This window comes from Dermacentor silvarum, chromosome 8 (genome assembly GCF_013339745.2).
Source record: "Dermacentor silvarum isolate Dsil-2018 chromosome 8, BIME_Dsil_1.4, whole genome shotgun sequence".
Lineage (NCBI taxonomy): Eukaryota > Metazoa > Arthropoda > Arachnida > Ixodida > Ixodidae > Dermacentor > Dermacentor silvarum.
The window spans coordinates 138,298,359-138,321,975 of NC_051161.1; the positions used below are offsets into that span (position 1 = coordinate 138,298,359).

The 23,617-nt window shown below is 44.7% G+C and overlaps 1 protein-coding gene across 1 annotated transcript in view; it reads left to right on the forward strand.

Moving 5' to 3' along the window:
• The window catches only part of LOC119462852 (uncharacterized), a 91,017-nt gene extending 71,020 nt beyond the window's left edge, over positions 1–19,997 (forward strand). Inside the window, exon 5 of the mRNA XM_049672039.1 lies at positions 19,673–19,997. Coding sequence (XP_049527996.1) covers positions 19,673–19,794 — 122 coding nt within the window. The 3' untranslated portion in view covers positions 19,795–19,997. The remainder of the gene's footprint in view (positions 1–19,672) is intronic.
• The last annotated feature ends 3,620 nt before the right edge of the window (positions 19,998–23,617 follow it).

A 23,617-nucleotide genomic window follows, 5' to 3' on the forward strand; every position in this document is an offset into this window, starting at 1 on the left:
CGCACTGCAAGAACACATCATGGATGTCACAGAGGTCCTAGATGCAACGGGAGATCTGCCAGCTGACACCAGCGAAGTTCCACCACCGGTCAGCGCAGAAGCTTGCGAGACTGCATCGACTGAGATCACAACGGCACAGTCTGAGCCTGTGGAAGAGGCAACAAAGGAGAGTCAAGAACCAGAGAGCGTTGAGGCAGTTAGCAGCGAACTCGCAAAAGAAGATATTCCAGTTGCAGAAATCACCACTGCTCAGCTACCGAACCAGTGTCCTACCCCTATGGAAAACACACTCTCCAACAACACTTTGCTGAAGCGCCGTGCCTCGACAACCTCTGTGTCGAGTGAGGAGAACAGCACGCCAAATGCTTCCAGACAACTGCGTCGCCGACGTTCACCCAAACATAAAGAGAGGCACCGACGGTCAAGATCTAGAAGGCCTGGTGTTGGTGGAGGAGAGGAATCTCCTTCGTGTTCTGCGCGTGATCTCACGCAGCATTGACAAGAAACGGTGTGTAGGCAACATGGCGCTCTCGCAGCAACTATCTTTCGCAGCACTTAATGTACGAGTGCTTAGGTCCCGACAGAAGCAGTTGCAGCTACGCCGACTGTTATCTAGCAAACGACTCGACTTTGTGGCCCTTCAGGAGGCAAAGATCGAAAGTGATGAAGACACTGCAAGGGCATTAGAGCCCTTTTTGTCTGAGTACAATGTTTGTGTGTGTCATGCAGTTGGGTTATCGGCAGGTTGCTTTTTGTTTTTGAGGAAGACCCTTCCTTATACCCCGTTCACTTATAATGTAGACTCTGAAGGGCGGTGGATATGTTGATATTTTGTTGCGTAGCGTACCATGGCGCATCGTTAACGTTTATGCGTTCAATGATTCCGCAAAACGAATTGCCTTATTTGAAAATCTAGCTCCTTTATTGGATTGTGACCGTACTGTTGTTCTCTTAGGAGACTTCAACTGCGTGTGCGACGTGAGTGACCGTTCATTACTTAACACCCATAAGGACAAAAGTAGTGAAGTGCTATTTGGCATCACTGAAAATGCGGGCCTCATAGATATAGGAGCATCGGGGCAAATATCTTGTTCATGTACGTACACTCAAGGAAGTTCACATTCTAGACTCGATCGTATATATGTTTCGACATCGTTGATTTCTAGAAGTCTCCAGTGCAAAATTCACGCTATTTCGTTCTCCGACCACTGTATGGTAATTACGCGACTAGGCGGAGACGCGCGTGCTAGTTTCCGGCCTCTGTGGGCACTCTGGAAGTTAAATTCATCTATAATTGGTGATAAAATGTTTACTGATCAGGTATGCTTAGCACTGAAAAATTCCTTCTCTCTTGATTTGCCACTATTCGCTGCATGGGAGCTTTTTAAGCAAGAAATCAGATCAGTCGACATTGAACTTGGTTCTATTAAGTCGTTTTACAAAAAGTATGAAGGGAACAAATTGTTGAAAAGTCTATATAGCCTTTATGAGCTTGAATGTGAATCTCCTGGAACGTACGCTGATCACATTGCAAATGTGAAATGTGACTTGCAAACGTTTGACGCAGTGCGCTACAGAGGCGCCCGTGTTCGGTCACGTAATAATCGCGCCTTGCTTTCTGAGAAGCCGACCCGTCAAGCTTTGATTGATGAACGCCGCCACGCTTCTACGAAAGTTACTACCGACATGTATTCCAAAGACGCATTAGTAACTGACACGAGTGATATTGTGTCTCAATTCGAAGACTTCTATTCGGTGCTCTTCAGTGGTGCTTCTGGAGACCAGAACATCGAGCGTCTACAATACTTTGCGTCTTTAATAACTCCTCTAACTGACGAACACTGTTCAGTCATTAGTGGTCCCTTTACTAAACAAGAGGTAGAGGTTGCCATTGATCAGTTACCCATGTCAAAAAACTCCCCGTACCGATGGCATTTCGGGTGAATTTTATAAAACCTTTAAGTCAATTCTTACGCCTGTTCTACTGAATATATATTTAACAAGTTTTGAACTAGAGGAATTACCACAGTCTTTCACAAAAAGCCACACAGTGTTAATACCTAAATGTACTGACAGAGAAAAATTACGTTCTGTTGATCGTTATAGACCGGTTACATTGTCAAACGTGGACTACAAAATTTTTGCTAAAATTTTGTCCAATCGGTTGCAGTTAGCGATTTCAATTCTTATTGGTCTTCATCAAACATGTCGTATCAAAGGCCGTTCCATACAAACTAACATACACGTCGCTCGCACAGTTCTTGAGTGCTGTTCGACTTATGATCAACTTGCAAAGCTCCAGATTGACCTCGCAAAGGCATTTGATCGGGTCCGGCATTCGTTTTTATTTTCTCTTCTAGAACACGCCAATGTAGGATCCACAGTGCCTAATGGCGTTCCACTTTGTTATAGTCATTGTAAAACCCGCTTTGTTGTCAATGGTAGCCTCTCTAATCCCGTCCACATCCGTTCTTCAGTGAAACAAGCATGTCCCCGCTCCTCTTTGCCCTTTACTTAGAACCACTCTGTTTGAGCATTTTGAACTGCAGCAGTGTTCGTGGTTTTAATGTTTTTGGTAATGAGATAAAAGTTTTAGCATACGCTGATGATATTGCATTTTTCTGTAAAGGCAAGCCCAGAATCTATAAAACTCTTTCTATCATAGAAGAGTTTGGTTCTGTTTCCGGTGCGCGGATGAATAACACTAAGAACTCAGGGCTATGGTTTGGATATTGGGCCATTACACGAGCACATTATGTTGGCATTGAGTGGTCCTGTGTGCCACCTAAATATCTAGGAGTTCCACTGCATGCCTACAAGTTCAGTGCACACTACTGGAGAGAGCGCGTTCCAGCCCTCCAGCACTACACAAATACCTTTGTCCCGCACCGTCTATCAATATTTGGAACAGCAGAAGCCTGAAACATGTTTTTGGCAACTAAAGTTTTCTATGTCTTTCAGGTTCGTCATTGCGCAAGGTTTTAGATTCAACGTTTTCATAGGATTTTTTCAATGTTTATGTGGTCTTCCAGTTTCGAACCTATGAGACGCGACAACATTTTTCGACCAGTGAGTGCTGGAGCGTTAGGCTTGGTGCATTTATATGTGCGACAGTTAGTCTCGCGCTTTTTCTTTTTTCGGGATAGCTCTCATCCGGTATTACGAGCTTTCATGCAGGTTAACCTGGTTCATGTCCTGCCAGAATTGGTGGTGTCCTCAGATTTAATTTCTAGACCTTGTTTATGGGGGTTTATGCATGAGGTTTATTTTTCTATTTCTTTTCTGACTGTTCGATTTTCTAAAGATTATTTGTTTACTGTGTCACGAAAAAGTCTTTACAAAGATTTAATATCGATGTTGTTCCCTCCGCCGTTTTATCGATCCGTATACATCACATTACCTGGACATGATGTGCTTGCGAGAGTGCGCAACATGCCAGTTCCCCCTTCTACAAACACTTTTTTTTACAAATTACACACTGAAACATTGCCCGTTAAAACATGGCTGCAAAAAAAGGAATATTTTCGTTTCGTCTGTTAACTGTCGCCTATGTGACGTGCCTGAAATCATTGAACACTGCTTTATTGTTTGAAAATATGCCATTTTATTTTGGGATGTTATCCACAGAAATTTGCAAAAAATATTTTGATCTAAATTCTCACAGTATCCGATATCTTGTTGCACCGTATGAAGATGTTCCATTTGATATGTTTTTACTGATAGGCCTTCATAGCCTATGGAAATCTCCTATGCAAGACCGAAATGCAGAGAAAACAATTTCCTCGAGATCATATTTCGTTCAGATGATCATACTATTAAAGGACATTTACGACCAAGAAGAATGTCAGCCGGCTTGGTATCCACTTTTGATTAGGTGTTTAACTTCCCCTTACAAGTTTTTGCTATGAAGGACGGTGTTGCTGTGTGTGACGTTATCTTCATATGGACTGCTCGTTGACGTTTGATTAGTTATGTCCACTTGGTACTCATATTATTGTAAATAGTTGCTGTAAATACAACATTTCATTCATTGTAATAAATACCATGTTCAAAAAAAAGTGGCTGTATAGTCTAGTGGTTACGACGCTCGCTTTGGGACCGGGGGAACGCGGGCTCAAATCCCGCCTCGGCAAGAAAGTTTATTTTTGTTTTATTTCTTGGTAGTTTCTTGCTACGAACCACAAATTACACTCTAAAAAAAGGGAGTGAGAATGGAGCAACGGGCTTTGTTCCTCCTTCAGGCCAGCGAGTTCCTCCTTCGAGCAAGGTTCACGCGCTGCGCCCTCTTGCGGCAATCGTAAATGGAGGAACTTTCCTCCGTTAGCGCGAGCACCCCGGGACCTGAAAATGAGTTGCGCCGTGATCCCGTGTAGCTCATTGCGATTTCATCGGCTGCGACCGATCGGTTCCATCTCTACGAGCACCATAGGCGATCACTTCACCCACTGACTGTGTTTGAGTGCCTTCAATGTGCTGCATGGATACTTCATCGCGCAACGATGCGCATGCGATATCATGAACGTCGGTGGAGGAAGGTTGATCGCAAAACAGGCAAGTTATTTATTCTTGATCATTGGTATGCGCATACGAATTGCTCTCAGCAATAGGCTATACATTTTAGACGCAGTCCTGTTAGACAGTATTTACTGCACCGAGATGCAAGCAAGACCTTAAAATGTATTGGTAATCTAGATCTTCTTGCTCATGCTAGGGGATAATGCTTCAGGATATTTCTTTTCTTTATTCTCGCGGTACATGCGGCTGTCGTGCGATTATTATTAGTGCGAAAGTGCCTATTAAGTTGCGTTAACAAAAAACAAATATGTGGAAACGCGTACGTGTAATGAAAGCGGTGCAGAAAGTGACCGATAGTATCCCGAAATCGATCGCCACTGAAATTTATGGCCGCAGTGGCTATGGTGCTTTATTTCCTTATGGTCGCGGCTTCGACTCCGGTTCCTGTGGCCGATTGCGGTGGGGGCGGAATTTGAAAGCAACTGTAGTCTCTTGTCAAGTTTTTATGCAAATTGTAACATATTATTCTACAGCTATTTAACTATGTTGTTTACGTGGTTCAAAACAAAGAAGGCCAAGTGATCTGATTTGTTTTTCATGCACCATGCTACATCATATTCGGTTTGAAAAAAACTTTGTCCACTTTTTTCAGTGTCATGCGTTACTGCATTTGAGAATGACATTTTCACAATTCAATTTTTTATTCCTTTTAGAATACATGGCTAACTGGAACAAGCACTGGACCTTTATATGTACATCATCGAAGTGGAAGTTCAGCACATCAAAAGACGCGACGTAATTGCTTCTATAACCTGCATGGCTTCTGAAAAAAATACAGACGCCAGAGCCAACCATAAATGACACAATCGCCGATTTTGTTGTGTTTGCTGCTTTGTTGTGATGTCTTGCAATAATTAATTGTTTCATGAATTTCCATCAATGTTGTTGAATGCCACCAATCTTGACTGCTTAAAAATTACCGAAATTGCTGGCAAAGGTGTGTGATAATAAAGCAGACTTGCCATGCTGTAATAAAGTGTGCATTTATTTACTCTTGCCTCCGTCACTATCTTAACTTAAAATTGCTTTCAAACGAAAGAAAACTTAACGTGTTGTCAGCCAAACTGGTAAGCTTTACAAGTGAGATGTTGCATGTTCAGATGTCACGAGCATTAGGTGTTATGCATCAAAAATGCTTTCGAATCGTTGTTGTCCTGAATTAGTTTTTAGCTACTCCTTCATGAAATCCCCATTTCCCACTAGTCCACATAATTATCAGCCTTACTTTGCCGTGCCAGTCCTTAAAAGCCTATACATAGTTGTGTTATACATCTACTGCTTGTAATAAATTATCAACAAGCCCAAATTGCCATTTAAGAGCGTCACCTTTTACTAGCTAATAACATAATAAATCTGCACAATTCAAAAGTACTGCCATCTAATGATTTTTAAAGAATCGCACTACAGTGATTAAAAACGAAAGTAATGTAATTAACATATAACAAAAGTAAAAACAAATATACTATGATGAACAAAAGCACACTACCTGAGCAAGAAACTGTTTTAAGACTCTGTGGAAGAAATAAGCAGGTGTCTGCCACAGTTTCAATAAGGCATCACAATAGTCTGATCAAATACATTATGGTTCTTCCAGAAGCAAAAAAACAAAAAGTACACTTCTACAACATTGTATGCAAAGCCAACTAGTAATACGTACAGTGGCACAGTTGATGTCTGCAAATCAATACATAGCAATTCTTTATTGTAACTTGCCTTACAAATAAAATCGACCGTGGTGACTATTATCCATCTGTAACACTCGAAGATGCAGGCAATATGGCACATAAATAGAAAGCATGCGGCACCTAAAGGGGCCATGACAAACCACAGCCTTCAACAGCGCACCACATGCATTTCTATGCGTTCCACCTCGTCAACCCGGGTTCAATGTCACCAGCAGCCATAAGAAAAGATGGGTTTCGGCATGTGTGCATCAAAGCATTGTTCAGAAGTTATATCTTGACAAATAAGCAAAACAGGGGCGAAATAGCCATTTTTTCAATGTGCAGAAACGATGCGAAAGCCAGCCATTGAGCATCCTGAAGGGAAGGTGCCTGTGACATATAAATGCCAACAGAAGTATATGCCGTTAGGATCCGCTTTTAAGTGCCTTTTTGTGCCTACATGAAAGTGAACTTTGAAGAGTGCTGGTTTCTCAGTGGCTTTGGGATGCCTGAATGCCAAGTACACCATGCAATGAGGGTTGCCTTCAGGAATGTACTCTGCATATATTTGGGGAAGCAGCCGAAAGAGGCACCATTTTTGGCTTGCTGATCCCCTAAGGCTGGCTTTGCCACTACGAAATGCGTCCCTAATGGCAGGAGGTATGGCCTTTTTGTCATGAAAGCCATACTTGAAGGACAATGTTTTTCCAAGGTCCTGCTTGCGGATCACTCCGTCAGCAACTAAACCTTCCAAAACGTAGGGAAGAACACAGTCAATACCCCCTTCAAGTATGTCATGCATGGCATCAGGAGGTAATTGTTCAGTGACATCAAACTCTTCAAGGCCTTGCAATGGCGATACATTTGTAATGCCGTACAAGGGCCCATTTATAGCTGGGTCAAGTGTGAATGCTTTAAGGTGGCTCTTGTGTGCTGCACTTGTCCTCTCGATACAGTCATCCAAATTATGCAGCATCCGCAATTGTCTGTGCTGAGCTAAGCAGTAATGGCAGACTGTGCCGCTGCTAAAGCAGCACTGGAGACCTGCCAAGAGGTGCATTGAGAGGTTATCTCCCGAGAATGCCACAGTCACAACATTAAAGTGCAGACTGCCAGTGCCCCCCTCCATTCTTTTATATTAAATTTAGGTCCTGCACGAGTGCAGTAGCACTTAGGCCAGGCCATGTCGTAGCATGACACGGTACTCCACAACTAGAAGCAAGTGAATGGCACTGAGTTTTGACCGATGCCGAGGATGCAGATTCAAAATAGAAAAGTTAACTGGTAAAATTTTGTGCCGTCCAGCAGCACCACCAAGAGGGTTTACAAGCTCCAGCTCATCAGTGTACAAAAGCAGAAATATAGTGCCATGACTGGCATCCTGTGCAAGCTGACGGTACTGACTGAATGCATTGCCATCAGCAAAGTCATAGAGCACATCTTGCGATTTTGACACGGACTGTGAAATGCATTCTAGCAAGTCCTCGCATTTCAGGAAATTTGTTAACAGTTTAGAGATAGAAATATAACATGTAAAGTCTTTGTAACTGCCAGTCTGCAGTGGCATCTGAGTAGCTTCAGTGTAAATAAAGTGCTCCGAAATGTATTTTTTTCTCATGTGAGTACTTGTCAAGTCGGAAAATATATTGACAACAATATCCGCAGCATTCAGTTGGCATGCCAGGTTTTCTATTGTGCACGGTGCCACTTTTTTCCTCTAGGAGCTTTGCAGTTTTTTTGAACATCCCTTCTATGACATCATAAATGAGGGCTTTCACAAGGGTGAAAATTTCATCTGTGGTACTCAACGGTAGCTGCAACTTTTCCATGATTCTGACGTAGAACATCGCTATCTGCTTCCCTGATTGTCGCAATGAAGTCAAAGTTCGAAGCAGTGTCATCACTGTTTGTATCTGATGAAGTTGAGGCATCAGTTAAGATGCATTTTCTCCAGTTGCTTCACCACAGCCAAAGTCAGGTGTATGCTCATCGGCGCTAATGCCAGCGGCCTTTGTGTGAAAGCGATACACGTGCTTCTTGTAGGCGAAGTAACGGCGAAATGATGCCGCGCAATTCTCTATTCACATAATACGCAGAAATACGGCTAACAACTGGGGATGTCTTCTGAAACGTTCCACTTCAGTGATATTTCGCTTCTCGCCTTCAGACACTGAGGACGTGACGGCCGCATTTAGGCGGAAAGTAAAAACGCTGGTATAGTGCATTGGATGCACGTTTAAGAACCTCGAAAATACATTATAGAATTTCTTTCTATGCTAAACTATAATGTACGATATAGATTGTTCAATGGTTCTTTTTGTCTCAACATCTATATGCATGTATGCTGGGACAGTGCCTCCTTTATTTTTAGAAAAATAGAGAAGGCGCTGGCTGGGAGTGACATCGTCGACGCAGCACAGGCAACTAGGAGAGCGCTTTTCAACCGGGTCGTACCATTCGAAAGGTAAGTAATCGTGCTTGCTAACTACACTCGCATTGTGCGTGCTCCTCGTGTGTGCACAGAGTGCGTGAGCGTAGAAAATGGCACTCCCACGACAACAGTAATACCTGTGCTGATGCTTGCTGAGTGCCGGTTGGCAGAATTTAGTTATGCAAGTTTGTTGCCTCAATGCAAAATTGAAAATCTTGATAAGCGTCTTCTTCCGATGAGAAATATTATGTTCGGAAATAATCGTGATCATGTGCGCCTGTGCGTGAGCTCCCTCTTTTCTGCTGAAGTTGCATAATAGCGACCCATGTGATTTTTCACCGATTCTTACTGCAATCCCGTTTCCTCGCTTATAAATGCTTCGACGTCACAAATAATCTCTGCTTATGAGGTTTTCGGTTTACGAGCAGTTTATGAGAAAATATCACAGCTTGCTACTAGTACAGCTTACTTTTTAAGACAAGGCGTGTTGACATAACTTATACGCAACTAAACATGACGGGAAAGTTGCTTATGAAAGAAAAAAGAAATGAATTGTTATGTAAAGAAACATTTGTTTGTGATCTGCTGCTCCTGCGTGTGTTGAAAATTTTACTGAGATGAAGGGGCCTTATTATCATGTGGACTGTTGCCACCCTGCACTACTGCAAACATTGTTTTCGTGACTATTTTTAGGTGCTCCTCGCATGTGTTCACCATGTGACAGCTTTAATGGGCTACTGCTATAAGTCAACACATAATTTATTTTGTAGTGGCGAGGCTGTGACCACATAACGGAGGGACTCCTTGGCTATGGTCGCCGTGGTGCAACGTGTAATCTGGATGGTCGAGTCAGGTATATATGAAGTGTACGTGTTCCAAATAGTAGGATCTCAGTATCATTCGTTGATAAGTTAGTCGACGTATTACTCAACACAGCTTACTAAATTGACTAAATATTTATGCAACTTGCTGCTTATTTGTGTTCATAGCTGTTTTGCACACGTTATCACGTTCTATAAGAAAACTAGACCCAACATGATGTGATGAGTATTTTTTCTTTCAACAATCACTTGGCTGCGATTAACATTTCAATTTTGCTAAGTACAAGGTGTGTTCATTACTTTTTATTTTGGTTTCATTGTTCTGAAACTGTTTTTCATGCTGTAGCTTTTATTTCCGATTTTCATCTGTTTATGCTACTATGTTTGTGCAGTATCTGCGTATGTAAGAATTCAAAGTGTAGTGGGCCAAATTTGTCACAGGTCTAAGTACACGGAGTGCTTAGCATTGTTTAACATATTTACAATTATTTGTCTTGTTCCCAGAATAAATACTACTGGCAAATGCACATTTGACGAGCTTGGAACTTCTTGAAATGATACATGAAAGCCAGTATTCACTGTGCTGCAGCTACTACACCAGTGAGGTGTTTTCTTGTAAGCTTGCTATTTTATTTTATATTCATGGCAAGCTATTCCGATGCATGCAAGTGGCATTGTAGCAGTTGCGAGTCTGTCTAGTTACATTGTTTTTCACTTTACGTCAATACAGCATAGACCACAGAGTTAGCTTGTAGATAGTTAAGTGTATTGCTACTGTCTCATTAAAGAAACACACTACTTCGCACATAGTGCTTAAATGTCTGCTTGCTCTTATGGCATTTGCTGGTTATTGCCAATGTTGCTCATCAAATGCATTTGATTTCAACATGACCACACAGAACATTCTGATTGACACTAGTGTAATTTTAATAGTGATAATCAACCAACCAAGGCTTAATTCTACAGCTCTCAAGAATTATTTCTAATACTTTGGGTTCCTTTCCATGTGTTCTGTTTCATCCTGAGTTTCATCAGCACAGTGGGCAGTCCTTTAAAATTATTCATTATACTTGGCACTGTTCAGGTAGAAAATGTTAACCAGCAAGTCCAAATTAAATGCTATCGGTAAGACTTCTATTACTGGGTGGATGAATACAAAGTGCTATATGTAATTGTAAACGTATTTTTGACAAAAATACCGGTGTCTAGAACAAGCACCATATGCACTGCAACTCGAGTAGTGTTAAGTTGGGTAGGCAAGTATCTATGCTAAGTATACTTGCGCATATACTTTCTACATATTAGCTAGTGTTTTAGCTACATGAAAGAGCGTATGTTGTGACTGCTGAAGTCAAATTTGATTGATGTGCCTGCCTGTTTTTGTTGTGCACTTACTGCTGTGGTGTCTTAAGCATTGTAGCCATGTGACAACTGAAGTATTGCAACAATGTGTAAGCTAGCTTGCACCTACTATTGCTACAGTATGCCAACAGATACCTATCACCATATTTGTGCATTTTGTAGTATCCTTATGAGTTTGCGGGTCAGTTCACGTAACTTTTGATGACATAATTTACAGAGAGGGAAGGGAAACTGTACAACATGAATGCTGTTAAAAAGGGACTTTTTATTTTGATGGAAGGATTTAAAATAACAATAAAACTGGATGTGTGCTTATATCTTGCGCAAGTCCTATCAGAGGGAAGGCAGAAGTTGTAATACAAAGACATAAAATCACGATGAACAGTATTTGCATTAAAAAAGGTGGATAAGCACAGACTAATTTTGTTCACTTGTCATCAAGAAAGGTTGCTTTTTCTTGCATTGATAACGGGGCTGGCTCACACGTCTCGTTTGTGTGGTATGCCTCACTGATTTCTTTTGGCACTCTTTCCCCGTTTGTGAAAACCGATGAACAATCTTAATCCGGCCTGAAGCCCTACATGACAATGCGCGGCCATGTCGAGCGAGCATACTGGCCTTTCGAGTGAAATGTGATGATTAACGTGTTCTCCTGGATGCATGTTGAGGCACCAGCTGGCCAGTCTGCCCTATGTACATTCGACCAAATATACAGATGATCAAAGGAATAGACCACACTAGCGCTGACGGACACAAGACAAATTTGGTGGTATCTCTAACTAAGCAAGCCTCGCTTGCCTGGGTGCCTTTCTCACTTCACCTGTGGGCTGCTTGGCACAACAGTTCACAAGTGAATTGAGAAAGGGGAGCAGGCAAGCGAGGTTTGCTTGGTTTATTTGCTTTATTTCGGCAAATAAAGGAGGCGCTGTCGCAGCATACATGCCGCTGCGTAGTGGACGAGCTCAGGCACGCTAATAATTCGCATGCTTTCTTTGCGACATGCACCCAACTTTCCACAACCATGACACAAAAGCAACGCACTACCCGGCACGAAAATCGTTGGTCCACATTTGCCTGGCGCGCCACGCATAAGGCGAGTTTGCAGCAAGACACAAGCTATCTTCTAACACTATTATTGAAGCTAACTACGTCACATTTCATTACCGCAAACACAAAAACACACGATCAAACGCTCGCACATCCAACAAGCACGTTGTAGACGGAGGAATGACAACGGCGCCACCTGCACACTAGTGAGGCTGTGGTGGCCTCCGTGATACATGAATATTAACTAGCCGTGTTGCGCCCAACTCTGTCGCGAGACAAAACGGTTTAGCGTAGAAATAAATTCTGTAATGTATTTTCGAGGTTCTTAAACGTGCATTCAATGCACTGTACGAGCGCTTTTACTTTCTGCCTAAAAGCGGCCGTCACGTCCTCGAGCCCAGCGGTAGGGTGGCTAGCGTCGCAACGCCGTAGCCACGGGACTACGTTAAAACCCTGTAATTAAACCGTTCAAAATTCTGCATCTCTATATTAAAAGGTCTGTGTGCATTGCCTGTACCTGTCATACCACCTAATACGTTTAGGTTTGTCTTACCAGCAATTGTTTAACTTGGCAGAAAACTGATTTGCATTCCGGCACAATTGGGGGGTCGCATTTCGTGCCTATATAAGATCGTACGCAAAGCATGTAAAAAAATGACAGGAGATCCACGAGGTGAATGATGATGAGTGGGCGAAGCTCCGGAGGGAATCATCGGATCTCCCGCTTAAGGGGACGCTAGCACAAACGCGTTAGAAACGTGCAGTACTCTCTAGTAAGGGGGAGCGGCCACAGCGTCTTACGCAGCCATTTACACATGCCGGAACGTGCACCGCGTTTGCCGACGCGATCACATGACTGGTGAGAGAGTATACCCCCCGTATTCATAAACGCTCATCGACTTGAACTTTACTTGCCACCGCTTTGGGCAGCGCGTTCGAAACGCGTTGAAGGTAAGGTGGAGAGGCCACAGCGTCTTACACCAGCTTCTTACACGGGCCGTAACGCGCTAGCACAAACGCGTGAGAAACGCGCTATAAACGCGGCCTTTCGTTAATGTTGGGTATTTATAGCCATCGTGGTGCGTTTGTCCATGTCCGCTTCGTGGCGTAGTGGGCTAACGCCGCGCGCTCGGAAGCGAGGGGTCCCTGGTTCGATTCCGCGCTGCGGACACAACTTCGGAATTTTTTTCTCATTTTCTCAGACTGGTTACACACTACTACTACGACGGGGACGGAACGGGTGCCGCCATAAGGAGCTTCGCCCCTAAAAAAGGAAAAGGTGAACTGTGTCGTTATACGCGAATGTGTGCGTGTTGGTTCTGTCAGTGTTCTATGAATTGTTGTGTCAATGAATCTGTCCATGATTACGTCTGTGTGTAAAATGTCTATGTATGCTTGTTAGTGTGACCATGTGTATTATATAAACCGGACAGTGTGACTATGTGCGTGTGTTAATAGAGCTCACACCATTGTGTGAGCTCTATTAATTAAGTGTCATTAAGTGCTGTGAGAATTAAGAGAAATAATAGAATGGTATATATAGAAAATGCGTGTCATAATATTATAATAATACGTACTCACATGTTTCGCGTGTGGGAAAAATCTTTTTGTACATATAATTTTTTAAAATCTTTTATTGCATGTAGCCTCCGAGACCATTGCACAGTGCGTGCGAATCTCGAAGCCTTGTATTGGCGCCCCTAGTAGCTTCAATCCTAGTTGTTAAGCCTATAGTCGTGTTGCTGGCTTCACTTGCCTGGAGTCGGCCATGTTGGTTTTGGAAAGGGAGTAACAGTTGCTCCCAGCCATGAGGGAGGAAAGGTCCTCCGTTTAAAGACGAACATAGGGGACATCGCCGTTCCTCCTTTAAAGGAGCAAATGTCACTCCCTTTTTTTTTTAGAGTGTACGGCTGGCTTAAACAGCTTCGCTGTTAAAACACACGATCAAGAAACGCATCGTAGCAGCCAGAGGTGGAAAATTGAAGAGGCCCACTGTATTTACACTGAGATACACAGTAGCCAAGATGGTGGACAGCCCCAGCGCCAGACAGACCCGTCTTATTCGCTGTCTGCTTCAGGCGGAATGGCTCTCTCGGGTTGTGGTAACTTCGTAGCATTACTCCGGCGGTAGGAGCGGCGTCTTGGTACACTTCCAACATTGTCGTTAGAAGGAGGGTGGTATGATTTCAGTCTGCTGACGTGAACTATGTCATTGGGAGCGATCGCAGGTGGCAAAGTTGGGGAGACGGGAACAATCTCCTAGGTTACGTCCGCTACCTGGCGGACGATCCGGTTAAGGAACGGAGCCGGTGTACCGAGATAACTTCTCGGACAAGCCAACACGACGGAATGGACACCACAGGAAAACTAAGGCACCGGGTGAGGAGCGGACGTCGTGATGCCGGTTGTCATAAAGGCGCTTCCGGGTCGCTTGCGAGGCCCACAGTCTAGAGCGGGCGGTCTGACGCGCGCGATCGGCAGGAGCGATGGCATCACGTGCATCACGTGCTAGGCGCGCCAGCAGCCGGATGTAGGGTATCCAGTGGTAACGTCGGTTCACGGCCAAAGAGCATATAAAAAGGTGAATAACCGGCTGTATCGTGACGCGTTCAATTGGAGGCGGAAGTAACGAAGGTAGCGCCAGCTCCCAGTCACGGTGGTCAAATGAAACATACATTGAGAGCATGTACGAGCGATGGGGCCATTTGTTTGAAGAGAGTAGGCAGTGGTCAACTTGTACTGCGTTGAGGAGGAGCACAAAAGATTGTCGATTACTCGGGACAAAAATGCGTAGCCTTGATCTGTGAGCAATCGGCGAGGGGCGCCATGGTGTAGAATAAGATCGTGGAGCAACAAATCGGCAACGTCCGTAGCAGTGCTAGTGGGGAGCGCTCTAGAGATTGCATACCTGAGGCTCTATTCTGGACACGCATGGCGGCTGCACGGCCGCCATTATCCGCCATCTTGGCTGTCTTATTGGCTGTCCAGAGGTCACGTGTTTTGAAATTTGTGCCGGGAAACGGAAGTTTTGCTAAATGCAATTTTGCGTTTTCGTCAGAATGATGAAACATGACGTGGAGCTGCAAACTTTATCGACTAATACTTTTTTGTGGTCCTTGGCACCTCTATTGCGACTTTAACGCTTTGAAAAGAAAGTGGACGGTAGCGTGCAGAAGCTCGTGCGATGCATCTGTAATTTCGCGAATATGTGGTGGCGTTCCAAGATAGCCGGCATGTCAGCTTGCTGATTGGCTGAAGGAATATCCTGTGAAGAGCGTCACAGGAAGGGCTGTTTCGTAAACGTCAATTTGACGTTGCGTGACGTTGCGCTCGGCCGCCATTGCAGAGATTTTCCGCCATAATTTGTGGTGCGACGAGCCACGCGAATTATGGTAATGAGCGGCCATATGCAATGACAGTGGAGAGGCATGCGTATCGCCGCATTTTACCTGTCATTTCGGGTCATAAAAATCTTTTGTTCACAACGCGTGCTCATAGCATTTGCATCGCTCTCGGGTGGTGTTAGCATTTGTGTTTTGCACCATCATTTTTATTAAAAACACGTTTATTTGAAATAATATTGTTTGAAACTAGCAAACTTTCTGCGACATTTTGCACTTTTCACTATTGCGTTTGTATTGTAATTAATGTTAATGACTTTTCGCGTCATTAAAAGCTATGACAACGGTGACTTTTTAATTTATAAAAAGAAATGTACGCAAGGCGGCGCCTTGAAGTTTCCTCTCGCGGTTCGAGTAAGCAGCGAAGTGCACAAGAGATGGCAGTGCCGGCGCTTGCGTCGCTCAAGCGGATACCTGAGGCGCGCGCAACGCTATCGATGATATTCGGCCGCTTCTCAGCTAGCCGAGTCGGGCTGAGTGACTTACGGTTCACGAGATAGCGATAACGCGGCCTAGAGCGTGCGCCGATCCTCACTGGCAGGTCGCGTATGTTGTCTCAAGGTAGAAAGCAAGCGCGTGGGCGCCAATATACGATGACTCATTCCGTTTCCCGAGGACACGCATCCTAGCTAATGAAGCAGACGACAGCCTGCGCGCATGCAGACGACGGAAGCGAGAAACGATTTTGATGGAATAATTGTACGCTTTGAGCTAGCTGCTTTATTTTTACTGGGGAGGAAAACTGTTTTGCTTTATCAACCACGCTAGTTTAAATGCCTACATTATAGTTTCTTAGGCGAAACGTCAAATTTGCGTCACGTTACGAAAGCAAAACGGGGCCATGAGCGCCATTTTGTAAGCGTCGCGCCTACGTCACGCCTAGAAGAAAATGGCGGAATGTCCAGAATAGCGGCTCTGGTCGCATAACTGATAGCAACGGTGACCCACTTGTTGCCGGATCTTGACTCGGGAAAAAGACCGAGAAGGTCTAAACCAACACGGAAAACTGGCTCGGTCGGATGGAAAGCGGTTAACGCAATCCAGCAGGGGGTGCGGCAGGTTGTTTTTGACGTTGACATTTATCGCAGGAGGTCACGTAACGTTGAAAACACCGGGCGAGACCACGCCAAACGAAACAGCGCCGGACACGGTCGTACGTGCGATATGCGCTAAGGTGACCAGCAAATGGTTCGTTGTGAAGCTCATGCAGGACCATTGAACGCAGATGTTTAGGCACAACGAGAAACAGCTCAGGGCCATCTGACTGGACGTCACGACGGTAAAACGTGCCATTCACGAGGACGAACAAACGCAGTGAGGCGTCGTTAGGTGCGGATTCCAGACGGTCAATGAGCGATCGCAAAGAAGCATCACGAAGTTGTTCGCCACCAATCTGGAGAAACTGAGACAGACATGACGCAGGGGCTAGGTTCGGTGTTTGATCCATCAGGTTGGTCAACAGGGTAGCGGTAGAAGCAGTCGGTGTCCAGATGGAGGCGGACTGCTTGTAGGTAACTGAGTAAGAGTACTCCTAAAGGTGCAGTGTCCAATGACCAAGTCGCCCAGTAGGATCCTTCTGTGAAAAAAGCCAACAGAGAGCGTGATGATCAGCGAGAACACGCAAATGGCAGCCATACAAGTAAGGACGGAATTTCGAAACCGCTCAGACAAGGGCAAGACATTCCCGTTCCGTAATAAAGTAATTGCTTTCAAATTTCGGAAGGAGACAACTTGCGTACGCAATAACGCGATCAATGCCTTGTTGGCTTTGGGTAAAAACTGCACTGATTCGGTGACTACTAGCGTTTGTGCACCATTCTGTGGGAACGGCTGGGTTAAAATGGGCAAAAATAGGTGGAGTCGTTAGGGAGGCGATGAGTTAAGAGAAGGCATCAGCTTGTAGAGGAGCCCAACAAAAGGTGATGTCTTGCTGGAGATGGTCAGTGAATGGACGTGCGAGTGCCGCAAAGTTTTTCACGGAACGACGAAAGTAGGAGCACAGCCCGACGAAATTACTTTCATGGACAGAGCGTCGAACGCGGAAGTTAGTGACAGCGCGTACCTTCACTATGTCTGGTCGGAAACCGGAAGCGTCAGCAAGGTGGCCCAGCACAGAAATTTGACAAAGAGCGAAGTGGTACTCCGAGGAATTTAGCTGGAGGCCAGGTCGTCGGCAAATTGCTAGAATGGTCGAAAGCCGCTAAAGATGTGTTGCGAAAGTTGGGGAAGAAATTATCACGTCGTCCAGTTAACATAAACAAGTCGACCATTTAAATCCTTGAAGCAGTGTGTCCATCATTCTCTCAAAGGTGGCTGGTACATTACTGAGACTGAAAGGCATGACCCTGAATTGGTAAAGGCCGTCAGGGGTCACAAAGGCGATCATCCAGGTTGTCAACAGCGATTTGCCCATAGCCAGATCGAAGGTCCAGGGATGAAAAGAAGGTGGAACCATGGAAGCAGTCGAGGGCGTCGTCAATACGGGGAAAAGGGTGCACGTCCTTCTTGGTGATTTTGTTGAAGTGCCGATAATCAATGCTGAAACGCCAGGAGCCGTGTTTCTTCTTTACTAATACGACGGGGGAGACCCAAGGACTAGATAATGGTTCGATGATGTCCTTCGCAAGCATTTTGGCTACTTTTTGAACCACTTCGCGCTCTGATGCGGACACACCGTAAGGTCGACGGTGAATGGGCGAAGAGTCCCCAATGTTGATTCGTTGGGTGACAATCCTATTCTGGGCCAGGGGTCCATCACGGATGTGGAAAATGTCGCTGTATGAGGCCAAAACCCGACAGAGAGCGTCGGCCTGGTCAGGCGAAAGGTCTGATCCGATCATTTTTCGAAAAATTGTGTTGTCAGAACTTGGTGACCGGGAAACTTCAGCTTCTTCAGGACAATTTAAGGCAACAACGTTGACGTCATGGTCTCCTATAGCGGTGAGTTGGGCAAGCGACATCTTACGGGGGAATACTTGGGGGGTCACACCAAACTCTAGTAGCGTGAGGAACACACAGCTATCAGCCAATATGGCGATGGTATGTGGCACAGTAGCATTGGGCGTCAGGCGTGCGTCAGGAACGGGAGGGTTCGATGACAAACACAGGTACGTGACGGCTAAACGCGATACGCGAACAAAAGCGGCGGGGCTCAAGCGGCTGACGGGTGTTTCACAGGCATCTAATAAAAGAGAAAGATCGAGGCAAAGTGTATCAGAAGAACAATCTATTAAGGCCGAGCATGCCGATAGCAAGTCAAGGCCAAGTATGAGGTCATGGGGGCAGCAAGCAAGGACAGCATAAAGAACAGTGTAACAACCGGCAGTGCTGACACGGGCAGTGCACACTCCTATCACTTAAACAGCACCACCATCGGCAGCACGTATTGTCTGTGTCATACACGGCGCCATAATCTTCTGCGGGCGGCGCCGTAAAGGGGCGCTCATAATAGATAAGTGTGCGCCAGTGTCGATGAAGGCGATCACAGGAACATTGTCGACGGAGGCTATGTTTAATGGGGATTGTCAGTAGAGGATTTGCAGGGGACAATGGCATGGCAGCTTCACCTCCATAAGCTGCACTATCTAGTTTTCCGGCGGTGAGCGTCCAGAGGATTTAATCTCATATCACAGTAAAAATGTCTATACATCAAAATGTCCTGATGCGATTCGCGTATAACGACGGAGTCTAGAGGACGCCTTGCACACTGTCAAATACATATTTACGAGAACTATACAATCACTCTCGGTGGTCAGTAACATTGTAAGTTTACCCCAGTTCGCAGGATGAGCGCTCATGACGGATACGTATGAATGCAACTTTTAGTACGACGAGCTCATTCCGTTAACTTTAAAAGCTTTGCAAACGCTACATGCCTATGACGCGGCATCAATAAAAATAGAAATACAGGGGCAGTAGAAATCATATGCAAGATCCCTGCTCAGTATTGATTCGGTCCTCAAATACTGTGTTCTATATTTCCCCTATCAATCCCACCATTACCCTTTATAATATTTGCACGTTGGGCGAAACTGAAAGAAGTTCCAACAGTAAAATGAAAACAGTCAAACTTCGTGCGTTAGAGCAGAGGGTGTGCCGTTTGGCTTTACTGAAAAGGGCTGAGCACAAACTGTGATTTTTTATTATACCTTGCTTGCTATTTTTGTTTCATAATAGCCTGTATTTATTGTCTTTAAAATTGTTGCTTTTTACCACGTCTTTCTCATTGTGGTCAACCGTGCAGTGTAGGTTGTACAATACAGCATATGCATATTCTGAACTATGCATAATCTGTACCCTTCAACGCAACGTTAACCATAACTTTAAACAATGCCGTGGTCTATCTCCTTTCTTTATCGTTTTTTTTTTCAGAGTGCATGCTTTGGGTGGAAGTCGAATTCCTCGACCCTGTTCCACAACACTGCAAAGATGCTTTCAAGAATGCTTGCGGAGCAGGGTATACGTTCTACAAGAAGGAAGTTTGCAGCTTCTAAACGTTTGATAAATAATAATTCAGAATGCGTTTGTTAAAAACACAGGTGACGTTTTTATAAGATATTTGAACTTATAATTGTTTATGTAACGTCGCATTTCGCCGAACCTACTAAAGTATTTGCAGACGTGTTCCAAGACTACTGTGAAAGTACATGTCTTCCTATTTGTATTTTGTTTCGGTGCTCTTTTTAATAAATTTGTTGACACTACTTGTTCTTTCAACAATTTTTTAGCTTGTGAACAAAGCTCCATACTGAAATTCTTCAATTTTGTATCAAAAAGAAATCCAGCGCACAGGTAAGCTTCTCGCTTCAATGAATTCGGATTATTTTAAAACAGTTTCGGCATTCTTTGATTAATTTAGGAGATACACTGCATGTGTGAGGTAGCTGCTTGATACAAATTACAGTAAGACTGAATCGCAAATATATGGTTTTTAACATTTGCTTGATCACGGCATCACCGAGGTTAGGTGCAAATTCTAGCCAATCGATCAATAAATCAATTTTCCAAACATGCCCTGAATAACCTGGTATTCTTGGTACTGGCGCACTTAAGAAATAGTAATACATACATACACATACATCAACAAACAAGAATAAAAAATTGTGCACGACCTCGACAAGAGTTGTCAAGTATACGGAAGCATTGCGTAATCAAGGAGTACAGGAGGCATACATGAATATATTGGCCAATATCTACAAAGATTCCACAGCTACCTTGGTTCTCCGCAAGAACAGTAGAAAGTTACTTATCAGGCAAGGGATCAGGCAAGGAGACACAATTTCCCCAATACTCTTCACTGCATGCTTAGAAGAAGTATTCGATCTCTTAGACTGGGAAGGCTTAGGAGTGTGAATCAACGCAGACTAGTTGGGATCGCCAGTCAGCTTCTAGAGTGTGTTGGATCGCCAGTCAGCTTCTAGAGTGTGTAAAACAGTACGTTTATCTAGGAAACCAATTCAAGGAAATTTTCTATGGATCCGCCTACTGTCTTCCGCAATGCTACGTATACTACAGCACCAAAGCTGTCTATGTAATCTTCCACGCAAAGCAGGAGATTGTCTCGTGGCAAGGAGTAGTATAAATGTTTTATATCCAACGAGCAGGCCAAAACACCTTTGTCAAAACTATTAAAAAAAACTATCATCATTCATACTTTTGGATTTGGAAGGGCTCATCAATTTTCAGGAGATCTAACTTTGTGGGTTTACACAATAAACATGGCCTTCAAGAAAATATGCATATTTTTGTGTCTAATGGCATAACTTCTTTAAAAATCACGATGTCGTTTCATTTCCAACTTATGTTCATTTATTTATGTATGACTGGTTATTCATTTGTGTGTCAGCGCGTGATTGGCACTCTGTCAGGCTTTCTGTGCCTTTGCGCTGATCGCCTAGGCAACTATGTATTGGTTGTGTGAAATAAATCTAGTGGTGCTGTCAAAAAGAAAAAAAAAAACATTACTCATTCCCAGTGTTTGCCGCCAACATAGTAAGGTTGGCGGCAAACACTGCAACACGGCACACGACAAACACTTCTGGTAAGGTGTTTTTCCTGCCGGGGGACTGCAGTTTTTTTTCAGCGAAATGTTTTGGGAGCCAAGCATGACGGCCAAACGTGCATCTACGGCCTTTTTCCTAATTTGTTTATTATCAAACCCACACACCCGCCTTTTTATCACAAGAGATGAGGCACAGATCACGTTTACGCAAAGCTGAAGCCATGTGACCTGCCCTTGTTTGTGCGCGGTTGTCCCTGTCCTGCTATGTTATCAAACTTATCGGAATCGACCCGGACCTTATCCGTCCTTATCTGTCCTTATCAATCTTATCTGGCATGATTCCACCCTTATCAACCCTCATTTGTCCCTATCAACCTTATCAGAATTTATCCTAATATGCTAAGCCCGTGTCGCTCTTTAGCACCTTATCCATCTGCGTCGTAGTAGTAGTAAATACTTTATTTAGGTCCTGAGAAGCTAGGCAGGGGGGCCTGCTAGCCGTTGGCTAGTCCCATGTCGGAACCGAGAGGCCATGCCTCTCCGCTCGTTCACGGGCCCTCTGGACAGCCAGGAGTTGGACGTCTTGTCTGGGATCTGTGATGGCCTCCGTCCAGTCTTCTTCTTGGCTAAAATCCTGTAACACAGGGCACTGCCAGAGCATGTGATCTAATGAGCACAATTCAGTGCCACAATCTGGGCAGAATGTATCAATGTCGGGGCGAAGCTTGTTCAGAAAGCCCCTACAGGGGTAGGACCCCGTCTGGAGCTAGCGGAGCGTGCTAGATTGTGATCTGTTGAGCTTATGATGGGGGGAGGGAAAACTCTGCCTATTCCGTCTGTAATGTGAGGTGATTTCGTGAAAAGTAACTAGACGGATCACTGTGAAAGAGCTCTCCCGAACTTACCCGAGACACTGTCCCGTCGCGGCATATGAAACCTCGCGCACGGTCGTGAGCTATCTCATTGGAGTTCAGGTGACCCGGTAATACGTCTGGTCCCATGTGTGCTGGGAACCAGACTATGTGATGAATAGTGTCCGAGGGGGGTCCGCCGTTGATAATCCTGGCTGCCTGTTTGGCTATCGATCCCGATGCGAACGCTCTAATTGCCGCTCGGGAATCCAGTGTACACTGTAGTGCGTGTTGTGTCAAGTAATGCGAGAGCTATATCAGCCTGTTCTGCCACGTCGACCAACGAGGTATTTAGCGAAGCTGCCGAAAGGAGATCTCCCCTGTCATTGACTATAGCTACGGAAAACTTGTCGGAGCTGGTGTGGCGCACCGCGTCAACAATGGTCTCCGTTCCGGATAAGTTCTTTAGGAAAGCCCTAGCCCTCGCCAATCTTCGACCTTTATTGTGTTGTGGGTGGACGTTACTTGGAAAAGGGTCTACAATAACAGAATTCATTGTTTGATTATCAAGTTGCGTGGTCTCTCCCTGATTAAAATTAGGACGGAAGCCTGCCGCATCCAACAGTCTTCTGCCTGCTTTGGAGTTTGATAATCTAAAAATTTGTGCTGATCTTTGCGCTTCAATTAACTCCGAAGTGGTGTTGTGTACTCCCAACGTCATGGGTTTCTCTGTGCTAGCCGTGATTGGAACGCCGAGCACCTTTTGACACTTTTGCGCATGAGCGTGTCTAATTTATCTTTCTCTGTTTTGGTCCAATTGAGGGCCGCGACTATGTAAATGACATGGCTTATGAGGAAAGCATGGTGAGCCGTAAGGAGTATATCCTCGCCTACGCCGCCTTTCCTGTTGGACACTCTCAAAATTAATCTGAGAATGTTCTCCGTTTTCGTGGTGAGATGAGCTATAGACTCTGCGTTGCAGCCCTTCGAGTCTAATAAAAGCCCTAGCATTTTGATAGTGTCTACGCTAGGGATGGTATACCCATCCCTGGTACGAACGCTAATGGGCACCTGATCGAGTGGGGTGAGTCCCCTAGCACCTCGTCTAGTCTGTCTGTACAGCAGGAGTTCCCACTTTCCATGCGATAGTGCCAGTCACGTACCGTCAAGGAAAGACTCTGTAACGTCTAGAGCCTCCTGTAGAGCTTGTTCGACCATCGCCTCCGATCCTCCGGGACGCCAGATTGTAATGTCGTCAGCATATAATGCATGACCAACATTAGGAATGGCTGCAAGGCTTTCCGACAATTTGCGCATTGCTATGTTGACCAGATGTGGCGAGATAACTGCCCCTTGGGGAGTACCGCTTCTTCCGAGTGTGAAAGATTCCGACACTGAATGCCTCAACTTTATGACCACCGTCCTGCTCTCAAGGAAGGATTCAACGAAGGAGAAGAATTTAAC